Source organism: Lycium ferocissimum, chromosome 7 (assembly GCF_029784015.1).
Source record: "Lycium ferocissimum isolate CSIRO_LF1 chromosome 7, AGI_CSIRO_Lferr_CH_V1, whole genome shotgun sequence".
NCBI lineage: Eukaryota > Viridiplantae > Streptophyta > Magnoliopsida > Solanales > Solanaceae > Lycium > Lycium ferocissimum.
Window position 1 is genome coordinate 29,118,018 of NC_081348.1, and position 18,869 is coordinate 29,136,886.

Here is an 18,869-nt window from a genome sequence, read left to right on the forward strand (position 1 = left end):
CTTGATTTTTCAGATGTCGAAGTTATTACTTCGCCCATCAAAATTCGCTATCTCAAACTTCATAGATGCCATAGTCTCCTCGTCTCCTAGATCTCACGACATGTAGGCTCTTGATACCAATTGTTAGCGCGGAAATGATAAGAAAATACAATAATTAATGTGGTTCGGATCGATGTGATCCTAGTCCACGGAGAATGGCCAATACTTTTATTAATATCAAGGGAGAAAGTAAGTTACAAGATTGAATACTCTTAGGTTCTATATTTTGTGTTACTTAATAAATCCCTATACTACTAGGTTTAATACTTTCCTAGAAAGGATCTAAACTCCTATCACACTCAAAACCAACAATAAAAAAAAAGTTTCTTATTATTTCTTTCCTTTTTTGAATAAAAATTGGCTTGAATATCTTTTTAACTTTACAGTATATCACTTAAATTGAGGCAGACATAACGTAAATAGAATTAAAATACTGATATATTTATAAGAAAGAAGAAGGAACAGTGCAGTCTTAATCATATAAAGCAGAGCGGGCCAAGTTGTTGTAATAAGAACAGTAGCTATAAGTGTAGCTCTACTTTGACGTGAAGCCGACAATGCTCTTTACTGTGACAGCTCACTCTCTTTAATTTCTTTTCCTTCAAATACAGCACACACTCCCATCTTACACAACCGCCCTTGTTTTTAACCAATATTTTAGTGCACTCTTCATAGACCGCCTTCCTTCCCTCTTTCCTCTTCAAATCTCAGCTACTCCTTTTATACTTTCTTAACTGGCTAACCAACATTCAAAGCTCGTATTTTTAACTACTACTGTTCTCCTTCTGCTAGTGTAACAAGAAGAGGTCTTTCTTTCTTTGAGTGTGTTGGTTTAAGTTGTTAGTGTCAAATCTTGGAGGGTGTTTTCTTCATATTGTGCACCTGCTGACAGAATGAATAAACAAGAAATGCTGAAGACAAAGGCATGACTCATTTCTTGCACGCACTCTTATAGTATTTGTAGTAGTATTTGTTTCTATTTACATTCTATCAGTGTAAATTTGCAAGTTGTAGCAGGGTACTAGTTTCATACTGTCACTAGTAGAACTTTTAAACTCTATTTGACTCGGTCTTCCTTTGAATTGTTCTCAAGACTCATTTTTATGCCTGTTGTACTCTGTCCATTTTTTTTGGATTTCTTGGTATCGTACGTTATATTATGTGGAACCACATTAATCTGTTCTTAATTTGTTGAATTTTTTCGGTAAGCAGGCCTGTAGACTGTAACCAGCTTAACTATATAGCCATTTCTTGAACATTTTTTTTTGCGTGTGTTTTGAACCTTCTGATGTCTTTTTTTTATTGCAGACCTGTGTTCTCAAAGTAAATATACACTGTGATGGTTGCAAACACAAGGTGAAAAAGAAATTGCAAAAGATTGAAGGTAAGTCAAGCACTTCGATGTTCTGTCACAGTACTTCCCCATCAGTTAAGCTAGGATTACTTAGCAGCCAACTTGCCGATAAACAATTGAGTTTTAGTTATATGCACTATCAATATAAGAATTTTGTGCACTATCAGATTGGTATATCTAAATTTGTAATATTGAAAATAAAATATATTACCTGCTACTGCTATAACTAGTAATGGTCCTGCTATAGCTAGTGAAGGTGATCTAATAACGTAGAAGTTCCTTAGATAGTTTATATAACTTAAAATATAAACAATTACTATATGGCATATTCACATGCTTTGGGGCCTAGATTATATGTCTCTTTTCCTAAATTATTTATTTTCTTAACAGGTGTTTACACAGTGAACATAGATTCAGACCAAAGCAAAGTAACGGTGACCGGAAATGTTGATCCAGCAACACTGATAAAGAAGCTAGTGAAGTCAGGGAAACATGCAGAGCTATGGGGTGGTGGACAAAAGGGAGGTTCTAATGTCAATATGATGAACAATCAGTTCATGAACATGCAAATAGACAACTTCAAAGGTGGAAAAGACAATAAATCTAAAAAGGGTGGTGGTGGAAATAAGGAACAACCAAAGGGTAATGCCCAACAGTTCCTTCAGATGATGCAAAACCTTAAAGGGTCAAAGGATAATTTCAAGATGCCTAATGTTCCTAAATCTAAGGACCAAAAATCTGTTAAGTTTAATTTGCCTGAGGATGATTTTGATGATGAGTTTGATTCTGAATTTGGTTCTGATGAGGATGAGTTTGATTATGAATCTGATGATGAGTTTGGTGGTGGCCCACCTAACAAAATGATGCCTGCTATGGGTGGTGGGGGTGGTCATGGACCCCACCATGGGCTTAATGCAATGATGATGAATCCAAATTTAAAGGGTGGGGCTATGGGTAATAATGGTGGAAATGGCAAGAAAGGTGGTGGTGGGGTTGAAATTCCTGTACAAATGAAAGGTATGGGTGGAAATCATCATGACGGTAAGAACAACAATGGAGGAAAACAGGGAAAAGGAGGGAATCAAAATCAAAGTGGTGGTAAAAATGGAGGTGGAGGTGGTGGTGGTCCACCTGATGGTAAAAATGGTAAAGGTAACAATAATGGAAGTTTTGGAGGTAAAAATGGTGGCAAGATGGATGGAGGCCTAATGATGAATAGTATGCAACAAGGGCCTCATGGGATGATGAGTATGGGCCAAAAAGGTGGAGGCCCAATGAGCATGGGCCCAATGGGTCAAATGGGTAACCCTCAAATGGGCCAAATGCAGGCAGCTCAAGGACTACCCGCGGGGGGTGCCGGATACCCGGGGATGGGGATGGGGCAGGGTGGCAACCCTTATAGCCAACAACAGCAACAGTACATGCAACAACAAATGGTGATGAACCAGCAGCGGCCTGCCGGATATGATATGTACGGTGCCCATCCGATGATGTATGCCCGACCGCATCCTGCCGTGAGTTACGGCCCACCACCGCCTATGGGAGCTCCGGTGCATGATAATCTTACTCATATGTTTAGTGATGAGAATACAGGCAGTTGTAGCATTATGTAAATTTTGTTAAAAAGGTTGTGCGAACTTTGTTTTGGTCCTACTTATGAAATGATGAGGGTGTATGCTTTTGTCTTTAGAATGCAATTGTAAGAATATGTTGCTCTACCTAGAGTACTACCAAGTAATTCTGGTGCTTCATATATCGAAAACCAATTTGGTTCAAACAATGACTAGTTCAGCTATTACGTAGGTTTTAGTTACGATGCTAATCAAATTTCATATCTGATATATGTTACCGTTAGGCCTTCGCTTTGTAAAATATTACTACAGTGCTCGAGGGTGTTTTGATTGAGGGTAATTTCCTATGTTTACGAGGAAAAAAAAGAGGAACAAACACTTTTACGATGATATTAATTTTCCTTGAATTAAATTACGAACATGAAGTGAGCATAACTTGATCCCAAAAAGAGTCTTGGAAGTAGCAAAATTGAGACATTTACTCTTGGAACTTGGAAAGGAATCACATGGGAACCAGATTGTTCGACGCCGATTGAAACTTAAAGCTCAGGTAATGGATCTTCTGCTTTTGGCAAAGTTAGACAATGTTAGTTTAGTAAGTAGGAAGCTTCTGCTAAATCTTCTCCTACAAACAACTTTATAACGTAGACATACTGTTTACCCCCTCCCTAGGGAGCTTTCCCGCTTTTTGCTCACTTGGTGATTTGAGCCCGCAAATTTAGAATTTAGAGTTGAAGGTGGAAGATGTTTACTACTTGAGTAACCATCTTTTGTAAGAAAAAAATATCACTTTATAACGTTAACATGGTTTCTTAGAAATGAGAGGAAACAAAAAAGTAAAAGAAAGATTATGTAAAAACAAACAACATGAGGAAAGAAAGTAGGAGATGAAAGCTATGTTACTTGAACTTTTCAAAAATGGGTACGGATGCGGGTCAGATCCTTCAAAAGTAGTACAAAAATGGGCATAGGTATAGGTTGGATCCTCCAAAAGTAGTGCATCTTTTAAGGATCCAATACGAATGCGGCATTATTTTTGAAGAGTTTGAACAACATAGGATGAAAGAGACAATTCCACTACGTATATGTTTAGGATTTCTTTTAAAGCTAGTGGTAGGATTTTTGTAAAGTTAGTAGTAGTGTTGACTAATTGAATAAATATCGCATTGATATTTTTCGGGCAGAGGAGATTGCAGATGTACTATAACAGGTCTGGCAAGAGCTTTAATTGCATTCATGTGCAGTTAATACATATTCTATCCATTTCATAATAAGTGATCTTTTAGGTTTTTTATTTTATTTCAAAATAAGTATTATTTTAGGATTTTAAGAAGAAATTAATCTTATTCTTTCAAACTTACCCTTATTTATAATCAAGAATCATTAAATAATTTTTCTAAGCATTAATTAGGAATAAGTTAGTAAAAATACTTATAATTTTTTAGAAATAAGTAATTTCTTAAAAGGTGTGCATGAGCTAAAAGAATCTTATTATGGACTGGAGGGAGTATTAAAATCATGCCACAATTCTTGGGTTAGGTCAAAACTAATTAATAAATTCACGTTCTACATAGGTTTTGACCAAACACGTGAGTTCTGGAATTCTGAGTTCTGATATTACTACAGTATTAAAGAAGATTTGTAGACATTACTTTCGAAAGATTAGAATTCGTCAAGGGCGTGGTGTGCAGGTAATTTCTCTGTCTTTGTAATAAATTACAAAGGAAGTTGCAACTTGGTTCTTAAAGAAATGTAAAACTCTGCTTTGTCTTTATGATACTTAATGAACACACATGCAATGCAACCTTAATTAATCAACATGTGCAGTGTTGGTCTGTGAAATATTTTATTGTTAGTCATGTATGATGTAAAGGATCACTAACTCCTATAAGTCTTTTTTGAGTACAGTTAATAACGTCATATTGAGGATAAACATTGCTTTACTTATAGTAATTACATGAAGTTGTTCCCGATAAACACAGAATAGAAGTAATAAAGATGAGCTGCACATAATATAACAATATCTTAGATGTACAGGCGCTTTTCAAGAGCCAGAAGCAAACATACTAATTAAGACCAGTCACCAGAGGAGCTAATTATTTTAATTAGGAGTTCAAATTTAGATTTGTCAACAACTGAAGGATTGAAAACCAATTCTTGCAGTTTAGTTTAAGCTGTGCTCTTCCAATTTTTAACAGACCGAGGAGCTAGGTTGCTCATGGCTGGGTCTTTTAGACTATCTACCATGTGATGTCCATTTTCCTTTAGTATTGGGCCAAAAAGCTTTAAAATCCATAGGGCAATTGCACGATTGACCTTATTCGGTGGTGGTCTTTAATTTTTGGCCCTCAAAATTGGTGGTCTTTAATTTTTGGCCTTGGCTAAAACCCCTTGGTTCCGGATTCGAACTCCCGCTCAGTCAAAAATTAAAAAAAAATTCACAAGCTAGAGTTTCGTAGCAAAGTTAGGCCTTCAAGTAGAGTTTTTGCAGTCAAACTCTACCTGATCAGGCAGAGTTTGACTGTAAATCTACCTGAAAGTAGAGTTTTGCCTTCAGGCATAACACAAAACTCTGCCTTAAACTCTACCTTAATGTAGAGGTTTATATTAAGCAAAACTCTACCTTAGTGTAGAGGTTTGCATTAAGTCAATTTTTTTTTTTTTTTTTACTCAGTTGGAATTTTGCAAAACTCTGCCTTAAGGCCTAACTTTGCTACGAAACTCTGCCTTGCGATTTTTTTTCAACTGAGCCGGGGTTCGAAATCCAAATCTCATGGTGTTAGGCGAAGAACAAAAATTAAAGACCACCAATTTGAAGGACAAAAATTAAAGACCAGTGCATTTGGAGGACAATCCGCACAAAAAAAAAAAAAAAAAAAGAAATCCATAAAGCCATTGAGAGACTTTTCTTTATGGCCCAATTGATGGAATTGCTATCATTCTCCTTTTTTTTTTTTGAGTCATTTCCTCAAATGGTCATTGAACTTGTAGAAAAGTCCCATTAAAGTAACTTTTGAATTTTTTGGACAATTAAGGTCATCAAACTATGCTCATCTTTCCAAAAAGGGAAAACAACCCATTTTTGGACATAAGACCCCTTAACCCATTTTAAATTATAAAATCTATTTGAATATTTCTATTTTATTTTCAAAATGTGGCAAATATTGCAAAATTGTGTTTAAGCATACAATAAAAGGATACAATTTAATGATAGTAGAAATGAGCACAATGCTTAACTATATTTTTTAATTGATTGTAAATAATTTTTCTTGATATATAAAATTTTCAATTATCAAAAAAATAGTTACTATTTTTATTTTCTTGGAGATGAACTTGAAATATTCTTATTTTGATTTTATTTAAGTTTAATTTATAAATAAGTGGATTACAATTAATATAAACATTTTATATTTTTAAAAAGCGTATATACAACTAATTGTAAAATTGATTTTATTTTACAAAGTAGTTATCCAGCACGGTTCTTTTCCTTAAGAAAATTTATCTAAATATTCTACCAATAAAGTAAATTACATGCATCATGCATCTATATAACGTCTCAAGTGTTTCAATTATGTCAATGCGCTTCCATTCAGTAAATTGTTTAACTTCCGGCTTTGAGCAATAGAAAATATCAAAATAATTCGAAAGAAGTTGATATAACAAAGAAAACCTTGTAGTATACTTAAAGTTTGAATGATTATATTGTTTTATTCTTATCGCTTGAAATATTATGTTGGATATTCCTATTTTATTATTAAAACATGAAAAATATTAATTTGAACAAGAATTTTGGAGTATCGAAATATTGTGGCTAGATAATGGATTTTATAATTTAAAATGGGTTAAGGGGTCTTAAGTCCAAATATGGGTTGTTTTACTTTTTTGGAAAGATGAGCATAGTTTGATGATCATATTGTCCAAAAAAATTCAAAAGTTACTTTAGTAGGACTTTTCTATAAGTTCAATGACCATTTGAGGAATTGACACCCTTTTTTTTGAGCGGATTGGCCTTCATATGGGGTGGTCTTTAATTTTTGTCCTTCAAATTGGAGGTCTTTAAGTTTTACCCTTCGCCTAATACCCCGAGGTTGTGGGTTCGAACTCCAGCTCAGTAAAAAAAAAAAAAATTCGCAAGCCAGAATTTGCAAAATTCTGCTTAAGTTTAAGCCTCAAATTCTGCCTTAAAGATGCAGCGAAATTCTGCCTTCTTGAAGGCCAAAAGTTAAAGACCACCATTTTGAGGGCCAAAAATTAAAGACCACCCTAGCGAAGGACAATCCTGCAAATTGCCCATCATTCTCTACTTAAAAGTAAGGGTGGACGTTCGGTTCTTTGGTTCGGTTTTATCAAACTTCGGTTTGGCTATTTCGGTTTCGATTTTTTGAAGGTGGACACCAAACACCGAACTAAACTAGTTCGGTTCGGTTCTTTCGGTTTCGATTTTTTGAAGTTTGATTCGGTTCGGTTTTTTTGATATGATATTAGAAGCGATTCCATTTACACTAATTCATATTCTCAAAAGCAACAAAACATAAAACTAACAAATTAAATTCAAAATCAAACAAACAGAATACACAAGAACAGAAAACCATAACCATAATATAGGATTACTAGGTGTTATATACATACAGTAAGAATAATTAAGAAAACACATAAAGGACATACATTAATCCTAAAGACACATCCTAGTCACCTTTCTTTGTTAAGGATATTTGATTTTCTCAACTGAAGTGGAAAATTAGGGATACAAAAGCAAAAGAGAGCTTATTACAATTGGATTTTTTTTGGGCTTAAACTTAATGGGCCTGAACTATTTTAATTTTTTTGGGTAATGTATAAATTTCGGTTCTTCGGTTCGGTTTCATCAAAGTTCGGTTCGGCTATTTCGATTTCGGTTTTTTAAAGGTGAACACCAAACGCCGAACCCAACTAGTTCGGTTCGGTTCTTTCGGTTTTGTTTCTTGAAGTTCGGTTCGGTTTGGTCCCGTTTTTTGATTTTCGGTATTTATGCCCACCCCTACTTAAAAGTATAAACTCTTGACCTATCCCAAGGAGCCAAATTGTTAGCACATTTGTACAAGTTCTTGAAACCTGACACTGTTACCACGGAAGATAAGTTCATAACAAGTTTCACACTCTCTAAATCAAATAGTTATTTCTTTTGTTTCCTCGCATGTTTTTTTTAATTTTATTGTTTGGTTCTTTTTTCCTTTAATTGCCTATATATTGTTGTGATTGTAATAGAGAAGGCAATGTACATTGTGAGGGCAATAAAGATTTGTAGCAGATTAGGATAACGAAGAGTAAATAGCTTTTAAGCACTTTTGTGGTGTGTGAGTAAAATTAAAAAGTGCTCCCAAGCACTTGTTTTTTGAAGCCAAAATAACCAAAAAAAAAAATCTAAATTACACAAAAATAAGCTTTTCCTATTACCTTTTCGGCTATTTGTTTATGTAGAACTTAGATATCTCTCACGTTTTTTTACTGCATTTAATTAATAATATAACCATCGAGAGTTGAATTTTTATCTTTTATAAGCTTTGATTTATTTATAAGTTATACGTTATATTAAAGATTATTTTAATTTTTAAAACATTTGCAAAGCTACACGTACACTTACACTAGTAGTGGTATAAGTATAATATACTCGCTAATCAATATTCAACTGTGAGTTCTAGTTCATATTTTGCATATGAAATGTGTCATCTTTCTTTGATTTCTTGAAATGTGCTGTCATGTGCATCCGGCTTAATCGGCTATGGTCTTCTCTTTTTGTGTTAATAAGCATATTAATAGAGCCAATTCGTGAAAACAATGGTGCTATTGACTCGGAATTGTAGTTCTATATTCATTATGTGACCGACGTAATCGATCCACTTCCAACAGTGCCTCACTCGATGACTAACTCTAAAGAGACCTCTGACCTTGTTAGTGAGGGTAGAGAGGGCAAAGAACATATCAAATGGGTCAAATTATTACTATCGTTCTACCGGTGGCATGCCGTGTGTAAATTGCTGAAAGAACCCAAAGTCGTTAGGGGCCATAGGTCAGGGAAACCGGTTACAATGAGAAGAGTATATGTTTCTGACAATTTGTAAAGAATCATAAAGCCATTAGAGGCTCTAATATATACCAGTAAAGTGGTTGGAGTATGCATAGTGTTTAAATACCACAACAAATAAGTTAGTTTGATTCAACTATAATAAGAATAAAATGGCTTTTTGCAAAGATATCTAGACCTAACAGAAAAGAAATAAACAACATATTAGAAAGATGGAGTACAAATTTAAATAAGCTACCACATTCTTTCGAAGTTCTTTGCTCAAAATTTGACATTCAAGGAAGTTGAAAAAGAGACAAGTTTAGCTAAAAACTGGAGATGGAGCCCTGACAAGGAAAAGGAGGTTAGGAAGAAATTGACATCATCTGTAGCTGCGTTAAAGGAGTTTTGTAGGAAAAAGGAGATCTCGCTGGATGTTGCGCCACTGATACATGCTATTCTGAAGGGTCATGTGTGACAGAGAAGCAAAATGGGGATACCTGCACATGCCTAGCAGGTCTACTTGCCAAAGACACTGGTGCAATTGTCGTGATAAAGGTTGTAAGTGTACGGATTCAGGTGACCGCGACCGCTCTCGTTGCTTAAACAGGCCCCCATTTTTGGACCAGTATGAACAAGAAGCGGCAAAACAAAACTCATATTAATACAGAAGAAACTTGGTAATTTTCAATAGGGAAAATGACACTTTTAGTTCCTGTATTAAAGTTATAATCTGATTTTAGTCCTTGTGTTATCCAACCTAGCACTAAGGATAAATATGGTATTACGGGTTTGGTTTGCTTCGAAAAAAAAAAAAGACACCACATGAAGCGCAAACACATGCCATGAAGAATGATAGAACGTCAAATAACATGAGGACATAGTTCATGCTTAACCATTCTAGGTAAAAAAAAAAAAGACAGACTAAAATCCAAATTACTGCTTAAAGCTAAATTTTAGCAAGTAGTTCAAATTTATACAATAAGATTTGTATATGTTTTAATTTAAAACTTATTTGTAAAGGTGATATTCGAGTCATCTTGCACACATCTTTATCCTTTATAAAAAAACTGATGTAATATTTTAGAAAAAATCAAAGTTAATGTAATATTTTTTAAAAATAATAGTATTTAACATATTTTCAAGCTACATATCATACCTCCCAATTACAAGTTTACAACTAAACAAAACACTTAAATAGTGCTAGAATATAAAAAATTGCACCTTTCAAATTGTAGTTTTGGATGCAAATGAACTTCGGATATAAGGAAAATAAGGTTTAAATCCTAAAAGAGTAAGTAGCATATACAGCACAACTCCATGGTTAAGCGATTAGATACTAGTATACAACTAAATAATTCAAGAACAACCCTTACAACAAGTAATCACTAAAATGCATATTCACTAAAGATCCTTGGAGGCAGTGGCGGAGCCAGGATTTTCGTCGAGGGGGTTTAAAATATAAAAAAGTAAAATCTACGAAGAAGCCTAAGGCGGTTCAACATCTACTATAGATACATAAAAAATAATTTTAACCTAGTAAAACCAGTGTTTTTTTCCGCCGAAGGGGTTCGGATGAACACCCTCGGCATAGTGTGGCTCCGCCACTGCTTGGAGGTTACTCCTTTAGGTTTGATAATTATATCCATACCAGTAATTATTAACACAAAAAGTAAAACATTATTTTCAAATGGAATAGAGTTCAAAAATAAAAAAAATATAAAAAAAAACTAGAGAGATAACACCAGAAGGCCACTAGGACTAAAAAAAGAAGTTCGATATTTAGAAGAAGTTGTCGCGAAAAGCTCAATCCAACGAGGTTTGCGATCAAAGAATATGTGATGCTCAATATTAAAGTTGCATTAATTTCTTACTGTGGTTAATTTCTCATTTCCGGGAAAAGTTATACATTTGGCTGGTCGGTAAAATATATTTACAATCACTAGTTTGGAATTTTTTTTAACAGATGGTTATTAAGTTAATTTCTCATTTCCCTCCCCCCTTTAGGCGGTAAATTAATAAAGCCAATGAATCAAAACTAGCTATATAAACAAAAAGGTTTTGTTTGTGCGTGTGTGTAGGTAAAAATGTGACATAAAATTGAAATGATCAATGCCTCTTTACTCAAAACCAGTACACTTGTGCATCTTAAGACGAAAAAATAACAAAAGAAATTTACTTAAACAAAAAGTACTGGACATATTACATAGACCTTAAAAACTCCCAAAGGTTTACGAAAAGAAAAAAGTAGTACACAAAGAAAAAGTTACTTAAAAAACATACAGAGACTCGTACGTACACATATGATCAAAACCCTTAAGTAGGAAATTAAACTTTTTTCAATTTTCACTCCATCTCATTGACGAAAGATGTGGAGGTAAAATTGAAGTTAGAACAACTAGTGTTACGTGACAGTAATGAAGAGCTAAGACCCAATCTCGACCTTGCAAGATCAAACTGAACAAAATTATCTTCCAATTGACGTACCCCTATCACAATTGGAGCCTTAGGATTTTGTCCACCATCAACAAAAGCCAAGCAAGACACACCAGGTCGTGCTTCAACTACTGAATTTGTTCCAATGATAGTCCACGTAACATTTTTGTTCTGCATGACAAAATCAATGTTTGGAACATTGGTGTTTGACAAGTTGTTGGAATTAAAACATAGTCCGAATGGTGACACTGGATTCACTTGAGACACCCCGGAAAATTGGTTCGCGAAGAACTGAGTGAAGGCTGTGAAAATGTTGTGTTCAAGAAGAGTGTAAGGAGCTGTAGTACTAATCATCGCTCCACCAAAGTTTCGATTCCTCGTTGAAATTAAAGATGAACGGTTCAACGGGACAGGCTGGTTATTTACGTGTATTGATCTCACTGGGATGAAATATTCTCCTTCTGAACCGATTATTATTGGCGTGTAGGTTAAATTTCTGGTATGTGTTCCATCTAAGCCACTAGTACCAAAAAAGATTGCGCCATTTTTTTGTGAAGGAGAGGGTAAGCACAAGGCAAATTGACGAGGGAATCCGAAATGGGAAGCTAGTTGAATTGGAAGAGAGACTGGATCATGGCCTAATCCAGCTACTCCTTGAACATTTTTAGGAAAAGGACCTTGTAACAAAGATGAAGGTGAACAAGCAAAAAGGAAGTGACGAGTAGTAACTAAAGGACCGATATTATTTGAGCCAAATTGAGTAGTGGACTGAATTGAGAGAGAATCTTGAGCAACTTCACCGGTTGCAGTTTGGCGAGTGAAAGGATTTGTGGTTGTAACAGCACAAGTGTTGTTATGGCAACCAGGTCTAGGTGAAGTGGAAAAACATTTGTTGCACGAATGAGCACCAACGCGAGAACATTGAGTTGAGTGGCAAAAGGGAGCAAAATAGGTTGATGAAAGGTAGTTATTTTCACAATTTAACCACAAGAACCTGCCATTCAAGTCAATCAGCAATGGGATGGATTGCTGGGGAGTTCTTTTTGTGATTTTGGCTATGTGAAGACCTGTGGCAGAATCCTTAAACACTGGCAAAACAAGGCCATTAGGTTTGAAGGGTGCTCTAGTACTAGTACTAACTTCGGATTGTGATAGCAAAACAACATTTGAGAGAGCTAAGAAAGTAAGAAGAAAGTTAAAGAGTGATGAGGCCATATTTAAAGTGACGGATTAGGAAAAAAAAAATATAACTTGTTATTTTTCTCTATGGTGATGAACAACTGGGAATAAACATTTATAGTGTGGGAGAGGTCTGTAGTTTAGCTTAGGCTTTATCTATAGTTAAGGATAGAGACAATATTTGAGCTATTTTGTCATTTTTCATGTGATTATGGATGCCAGGCTTGCTGCTGTCTTTCATTAATACAATGACGTTAAACATGGTTTCTTGTCAACAAACTCAGTTTAGCATGTCAGTTTATAACATGATCATGCTCTCTTTGTACCGTCATATTTAAAAAGAACCAAAGACAATTTCTGTGCATTCCAGTTCCAGGTTTTAAGACACGTAGTATCGATGATAAACTTCACTTTGTCAGGTGCTTTACAAGTTTTTCCGCATCTTCCGTAAAGTGTTGTCATTGTTATTTTGTTTGTGCCTTCATCAATTATCTAGTACCTCAATGACCTCCAATTGTGACCTTATCATATCTTCCGTTCCTTGAGAATCTTAAATTAATTACATTAGAAGTTCTCGGGTTCGATCACCTTCAATACGGTAGTAGCTTATAGCTTTTCCTAAGAGCAAGGTTCTGACATATTTGAAAATCGCACTTACTAATAGTTCAAAGTAACAAAATTAATCTTGTCAAGTTAAATGAGGCCACATAAAAGGCCAAGAAGAAAAATGGCCCGCTTTTGGCAACTTCCCAAGCCTATATATGGAGCCCGGCACTTTTGTAACTCAAAAAAAAATAATTTTGAAACCAAACTAACCCATTAAAAAAAAAAAAAAAAATCAAAAATTTCACTTATGCATTTATCTATTGTAATTTAATGATGTATTTCGTTGCTAATGGAATGAAATATTTTTCAATTATTATGAACCTCTCGTCTTGAACAAAAAAGTACTTTATAGCTTTGGGAGTAAAACAAAAGAGATTAATCAAAACCCTATAAAATATGACACTTAAACCTAAATATAACAAGTTTTCAAACGTCTTAAAGACTTTTTTACAACCCCAAAAACGACGATCCAAATGTATATGTATACTTGATATAATGAGCCGATATTATTATACACTAAAAAAAATATTAAGTTCCATATAAAATATTTATATTTCGGTATTTTAAAACATGACTAATCTTCAATCAAAGTACGCAAAAAACCTTAATTTTGAGTTTGATTTCCAAAGAATAAAGATTGGGGCGGGGGTTTAGGGACGGGTTTCACGCACAGATTCTGTGCGTGAAAGGGCCAAAATGTAAATGTACACTTTAACCCTTTCACGCACAGAATTTGTGCGTGAAGCCTAGTTGGGTTTTTTTTTTTTTTTTTAATGGGTTAGTTTCCAAATTTTTTTTTTTTTTTTGGATTACAAAAGTGCCGGACCCCTATATATGTGTACTGGGGCCTCCAACATAAATTCGCCTGTTAAATCTACTATCTTCTTCCACAAGTTTAAGCTTCAAATGCCTTTTTTTCAATTTCGAGTTAAATATTGTCCAAATGTCTACTACAGATCTCCTGTCTGGAGAAGAAAGGAAATAATAGTAGTTTTAGTCAAGCATAACAATCATAAAAGAACCGGTGATATCAAAGGTCTAAAGTTCCAGTATGTGAATTTGAGGCCAATAAATATCAATTCTGTGACATTATCCGGGACAAAATTATCCTGTTCATCTCATCATCTCGTTTAAGCACATTTTCCCCTTCCTATCAGTGGAGGCTAAAGTTACAGATAAATTGCTCAGAGAAAAAAAGTTCATCATCTGTATGACTCTGGCAAGCGGTAACCAGTCATCACAAGTTTGTTTGCAGACATTTTCCCAGTCTTTGGCATGACGTGCCAGTGCAATGTTAGATTAAAACCTTTACCACGGAGGTTGCTTCCCTACAAAAAGGAATAAGGTACTTGTGAAAACCATGAGAAGATCACGAAAACAGAATAAAGGAAAATGCTTCAGAAACTAACCTGATCAACAAACCGATACTTGTTTGTGGTGTGAATCAAAAATTTTGCATGTTCCTTAGTGGGGATAATACCATCCCACAAAGATATCTGTTAGAAAAGCAAACAGCTCAGCAGAAGGAATCAAACCAACCTCTCATGTGGTAGAAAAACAAGATTTTTTTTTTTGACAATTCTGGTGGAAAAACAAGATACAAAACAAATTCTAAAGCAGGTCCCTAAAGATTAACGGCTTGAAGTATCCTTGGGACATCTACCGCCTGCTCCTCGAAGTAAGAGGAGAAGACAGTGCCAAGAAGTATCACTAAGCATATACTCGTACTTACCAAAAGGAAAATTCTATCACTGACCAAGTACAGGACGACATTTCTTTTTACAAGGAGAAGCAAAGGACTGATATGTCGATACATACTGCTAAGACTTACTTTCAGTTGCAATACATTTATTGAACAATGACACAAACCTCATATAAGATCTAAATAATAAATACAAGACAAGGAATATATTACTCATATATGCAATTCTAAACCAATGAAAGATAGACCTGATTTAGGGCATTCTTTGGAGTTTCATACTCAGCTGCCAAAAATACAAACACCTGCAAATTTTTAAATAATTAGAATTGCACACTTGCTCAAAGTAACTGTGTAGAGGGAATCTGGCCGATCAATGCAAAAATATCTTTACAGACTTTGAAGTTAAAACCACAAAATTTTTAATTCGAACATCTAGGACACCAGAAGCCCAGAACACGTAGTCTTGTTCTTTTTTAATATTCCCCCCTCTTGTTACACACTATGTTGCTCAGACCCTCCAAAAATGCACTACTTTTGGAAGATCTAATACACACCCGACAACATCTTTGAAGAGTCCGAGCAATATACTTACACATGCTAAGTTCATGCTTGATAGAATTTCAGTATATGGTATTGTGAAGCTGTAAGACACTCTAAATCATGTCCTCCAAATGTAAATTTGGTTCCCAAAGAAAATAAAAGGGAAGGAACTGAATAAACCAGTGTTCTCACAAGCAGTGCAACAGAAATCTTTGTAAGGTCATTCAGTTAATTTTCCCTGAAAATAAACAGCGAAAGAGGAATACAGCAAGAAGTCATTGGACTTCTAAGCCAAACTTCATTAAGTTGTGCAAGAAGGCATACATTTTACTATCTGACACTGCTGTATATATGTCACCAATATCCTGGTAATTTCTATGTTACATTCTATTTTCCAATTTCCACAACATAAAATCCAGAGTGTTAGCTGTGGGATCAACATCTGATATGACCATCTCTCCTCTCCACCCTATCAAACACAGTGTTTTAGACCAGTTATGAAAAGTGCACATGTATTATGTCCTAGAGATTGGCTTAGTGGAACATAAGATGTATACACACTGATACATCCACACCTTCATATTTACTCTACATAGAAGAAAATCAGACCCAAGTAATAGGGATTGAAAGAGAGAAATCTAAATTATGGTGCAAATAAAGTAGACAGTAAACCTGCTTAGTATTCCACGTGAACAATGACTGTAAATCTGCTGATATGTTCAAGGTCAAACTGACCTGCACAAAAGGAAAAGTATACATGATATAGTCAAACTTCTTTCAAAAATTAAGAAGTTCATAGATTAATCAACGATGTTAACTAGGAAGCTTAACACGAGACCAGCTACCAAGTTCATGTAGATCACAAGATAAAGAAAATAAACTGATATCTTAGGACACATACAATATCATATAATAGCATGTTTTTTGATGATATATCAATGATTAACATTTAACACATCTAAACAAACATAAGATTGTCCAGGCAGCTCATACTTCACGCTCTTTTTCCAATAAGAATTGGTTCTCAGTTTAGTTTGGCAGGAACTAGTCGATACACTGACAACTCTCAGCAACATCGAGGGGACAACATTAGAACTAAATGCAAAGGATAATCAAAGTAACATCAGTGCTCTCTGCTAGAAATGGGTAAGGGTGGGGGTGCTGTCAGGGATTTATTGCTGAGACAAGATAAAGTCGAACAAGTATATGCTAAAGTAGAAGAAAGTCAAATGGATCAATAAAGCTGAGCCACAAAGTATACATGTAATTTCTATGTGGTTTTCATAGGAATGTCAAACACTTAGAATATGGGAAATGAGGTTAGAATTAATTATGGACAGGAATGATCTTGGACAAACTATTAAAAGATTCCTTGAATGGATGGTGTAAGAAGCAGTACATAGACAACAGTTGGGTGACAATTGGGCTTCAAATTCAAGACTACAGTAGGAGCCAGCAAGCATAGATTTAGATGCAACTTCGTCCTTTCAACCTATGATAATCCATTCAAATAAAAACGACGGCTCAGGAGAAAGCAAAACCTATCAATTTGAAGGCCTAATGAGTAATAGGATTTTGGACCAGGCTACAGATTCGAAGTATTGGGCCAGATCACAGAGGTGTCTCAACCTAAGGAAGAGGATTATATCCCACTCTTTCAAACTATTGACTTGGTCCAAAGTAAGTTGGAAATATGGGAGTATTCCGGGATGCAAATGAAAAACCTGCACAAAGGACGATGATGGATTGCATAATTAATCAAGGTAATAAAAGACACAGAGAACACTTTGGAGAAAGAAGATAATCCCAGCAAATTGCTACCCATACCAGGTATGGTCAGAAGAGCAAATGATAGAATTTTTTTTGGCCTTCAAGAGTTGCTGTAAGGAGAACAAAGAACGAAAACCACACCTGAAAACAATGAAAGGAAGTGGTGGCAGAAACAATCTACAATGATGTAAGGAGTAACGCTCTACGAAGAAACTAATCCTGAAGGGGTGTGTTGAACTCAGTGATGAAAGGGGGAAGGTTTTTTTTGTGGGGGGGAGGGAGATAGAGAGAGAAAGGGTAAGAATCAGATTTTAGCACAGAATGCATCTAGTGGATGTAAACTTGCAAGCCATTACATTGAAGAAAGGCAGCCAGGATACTCTTAACATGCACAAGTTTAGGAATTTGATAAGATTTAAGGTACTTTATGGGGGTCTCACGAGAAGAAGATATGGAACTGATGATACAAAGAAACAAGATGGGTAAAAGACAACAAACAAAACTGAAAAGGACAAACACAATGCATGTTAGAATGAAACTAGGGGGCACTATAGAAAAGCAAACGGAGATCTCCAACGCTTCTTCAAGCAGAGGAGGCAACAATCTTTAAACTACATTGAATAAGAAGTTCCCCGTCATCCCTTCTTTCAGGCTTCTAAAACTAGAGGGCTTCAAGAGATTCAAGAAAAGTAACCCAAATTCATAGTCCATCCCGACTCAGAATGAAAGGCTCACACCACTCTTGTCAGATGTTTGCTACAAACAGCTTTGGCTAGTCGACTGATGGTCAAACAAGGCTCAAGGGATCAGTAAGTAATTCAAGTTAGGAAAACTAAATGCAGTCTACACAATTTTACGTGTTATTTATTATTTATTTTTGAAATTGAACATTTTTATACGTTATATAACCTCAAAACTGAAAATCTCTAGAATTTTTTTACACAGAATCACATCTGATTACTCAAAGAATCCAAAAGTGATAGAAACTAGAAAAAGAAAAGTCCACCCCCCACACTGCATCCAATTTTTGCCCCAATTCCCAATCTCAGATACCAAATTTAAAGTTAAAAGGCTTAAATCTTCGCCCCATTCAACCAGAAACTAAAAACCCACAAAAACCCTCACTCAAAATCTACAACTACATATAAATCAGCAAAAAAAAATACCTCATCATCCCCATCAGGTTTCTTCTGGAACCAATTGATATTCAAAACCTATACAAAAAAAATAATAATAATAAGTGATCAGACACATGGTTCTTTTACAAAATCAACAGATCTAATCACAACACACAAAGATACCAAAAGAAAATAAATAAAAAATTTAAGGTAGGGTGTTAGGGGTGTACTTGAACTTCAGCGGTAGGAGTGAGAGAATTGAAATTGTCAGATAAAGAAGCAAAAGCACACATAAAAGCCAGTATTGTGATTGCCAATGTTAACAAAGCATTCGCTCTGTACCCAAATGAATGCATTTTTGCTACCTTATTTTTTCCCTCAAAACGAAATTGATTTTTTCTTCAATTTCGGGTCTTACGAGAAAGTGCAGTATGGGAAAAAAAGGGGGCTTTTAAATGCGAAACAGACTGAGTGGAGGCTTAAGACTTCGAGTCAAATCATATTTTTACCTTCT

General features: G+C 35.1%; 3 protein-coding genes across 3 annotated transcripts in view; 1 reads left to right on the forward strand and 2 right to left on the reverse strand.

Annotated features, from left to right (window-relative positions):
- Positions 1–1,275: 1,275 nt before the first annotated feature.
- Positions 1,276–3,188, forward strand: LOC132062093 (heavy metal-associated isoprenylated plant protein 33-like; the record flags this gene model as incomplete). The annotated part of the gene is made up of 2 exons (XM_059454737.1): positions 1,276–1,423; positions 1,784–3,188. Coding segments are annotated over 2 exons (1,371 nt in total), but the record flags the coding sequence as incomplete, so codon positions are not given.
- Positions 3,189–11,164: 7,976 nt separating this feature from the next.
- On the reverse strand, positions 11,165–12,719 carry LOC132064210 (gamma conglutin 1-like). The gene has a single exon (XM_059457119.1). It carries the CDS (start codon positions 12,653–12,655, stop codon positions 11,351–11,353), a length of 1,305 nt encoding a protein of 434 aa, XP_059313102.1. The 5' UTR covers positions 12,656–12,719; the 3' UTR covers positions 11,165–11,350.
- Positions 12,720–14,255: 1,536 nt separating this feature from the next.
- LOC132064216 (signal peptidase complex subunit 3B) overlaps positions 14,256–18,869 on the reverse strand; it is a 50,000-nt gene continuing 45,386 nt past the window's right edge. Inside the window, exons 2-7 of the mRNA XM_059457127.1 lie at positions 18,586–18,723; positions 18,404–18,451; positions 16,140–16,202; positions 15,176–15,229; positions 14,635–14,721; positions 14,256–14,553 (exon numbers count right to left, since the gene is read on the reverse strand). Of these exons, the coding sequence (XP_059313110.1) occupies positions 14,428–14,553; positions 14,635–14,721; positions 15,176–15,229; positions 16,140–16,202; positions 18,404–18,451; positions 18,586–18,711 (504 nt within the window). The 5' untranslated portion in view covers positions 18,712–18,723 and the 3' untranslated portion in view covers positions 14,256–14,427. The remainder of the gene's footprint in view (positions 14,554–14,634; positions 14,722–15,175; positions 15,230–16,139; positions 16,203–18,403; positions 18,452–18,585; positions 18,724–18,869) is intronic.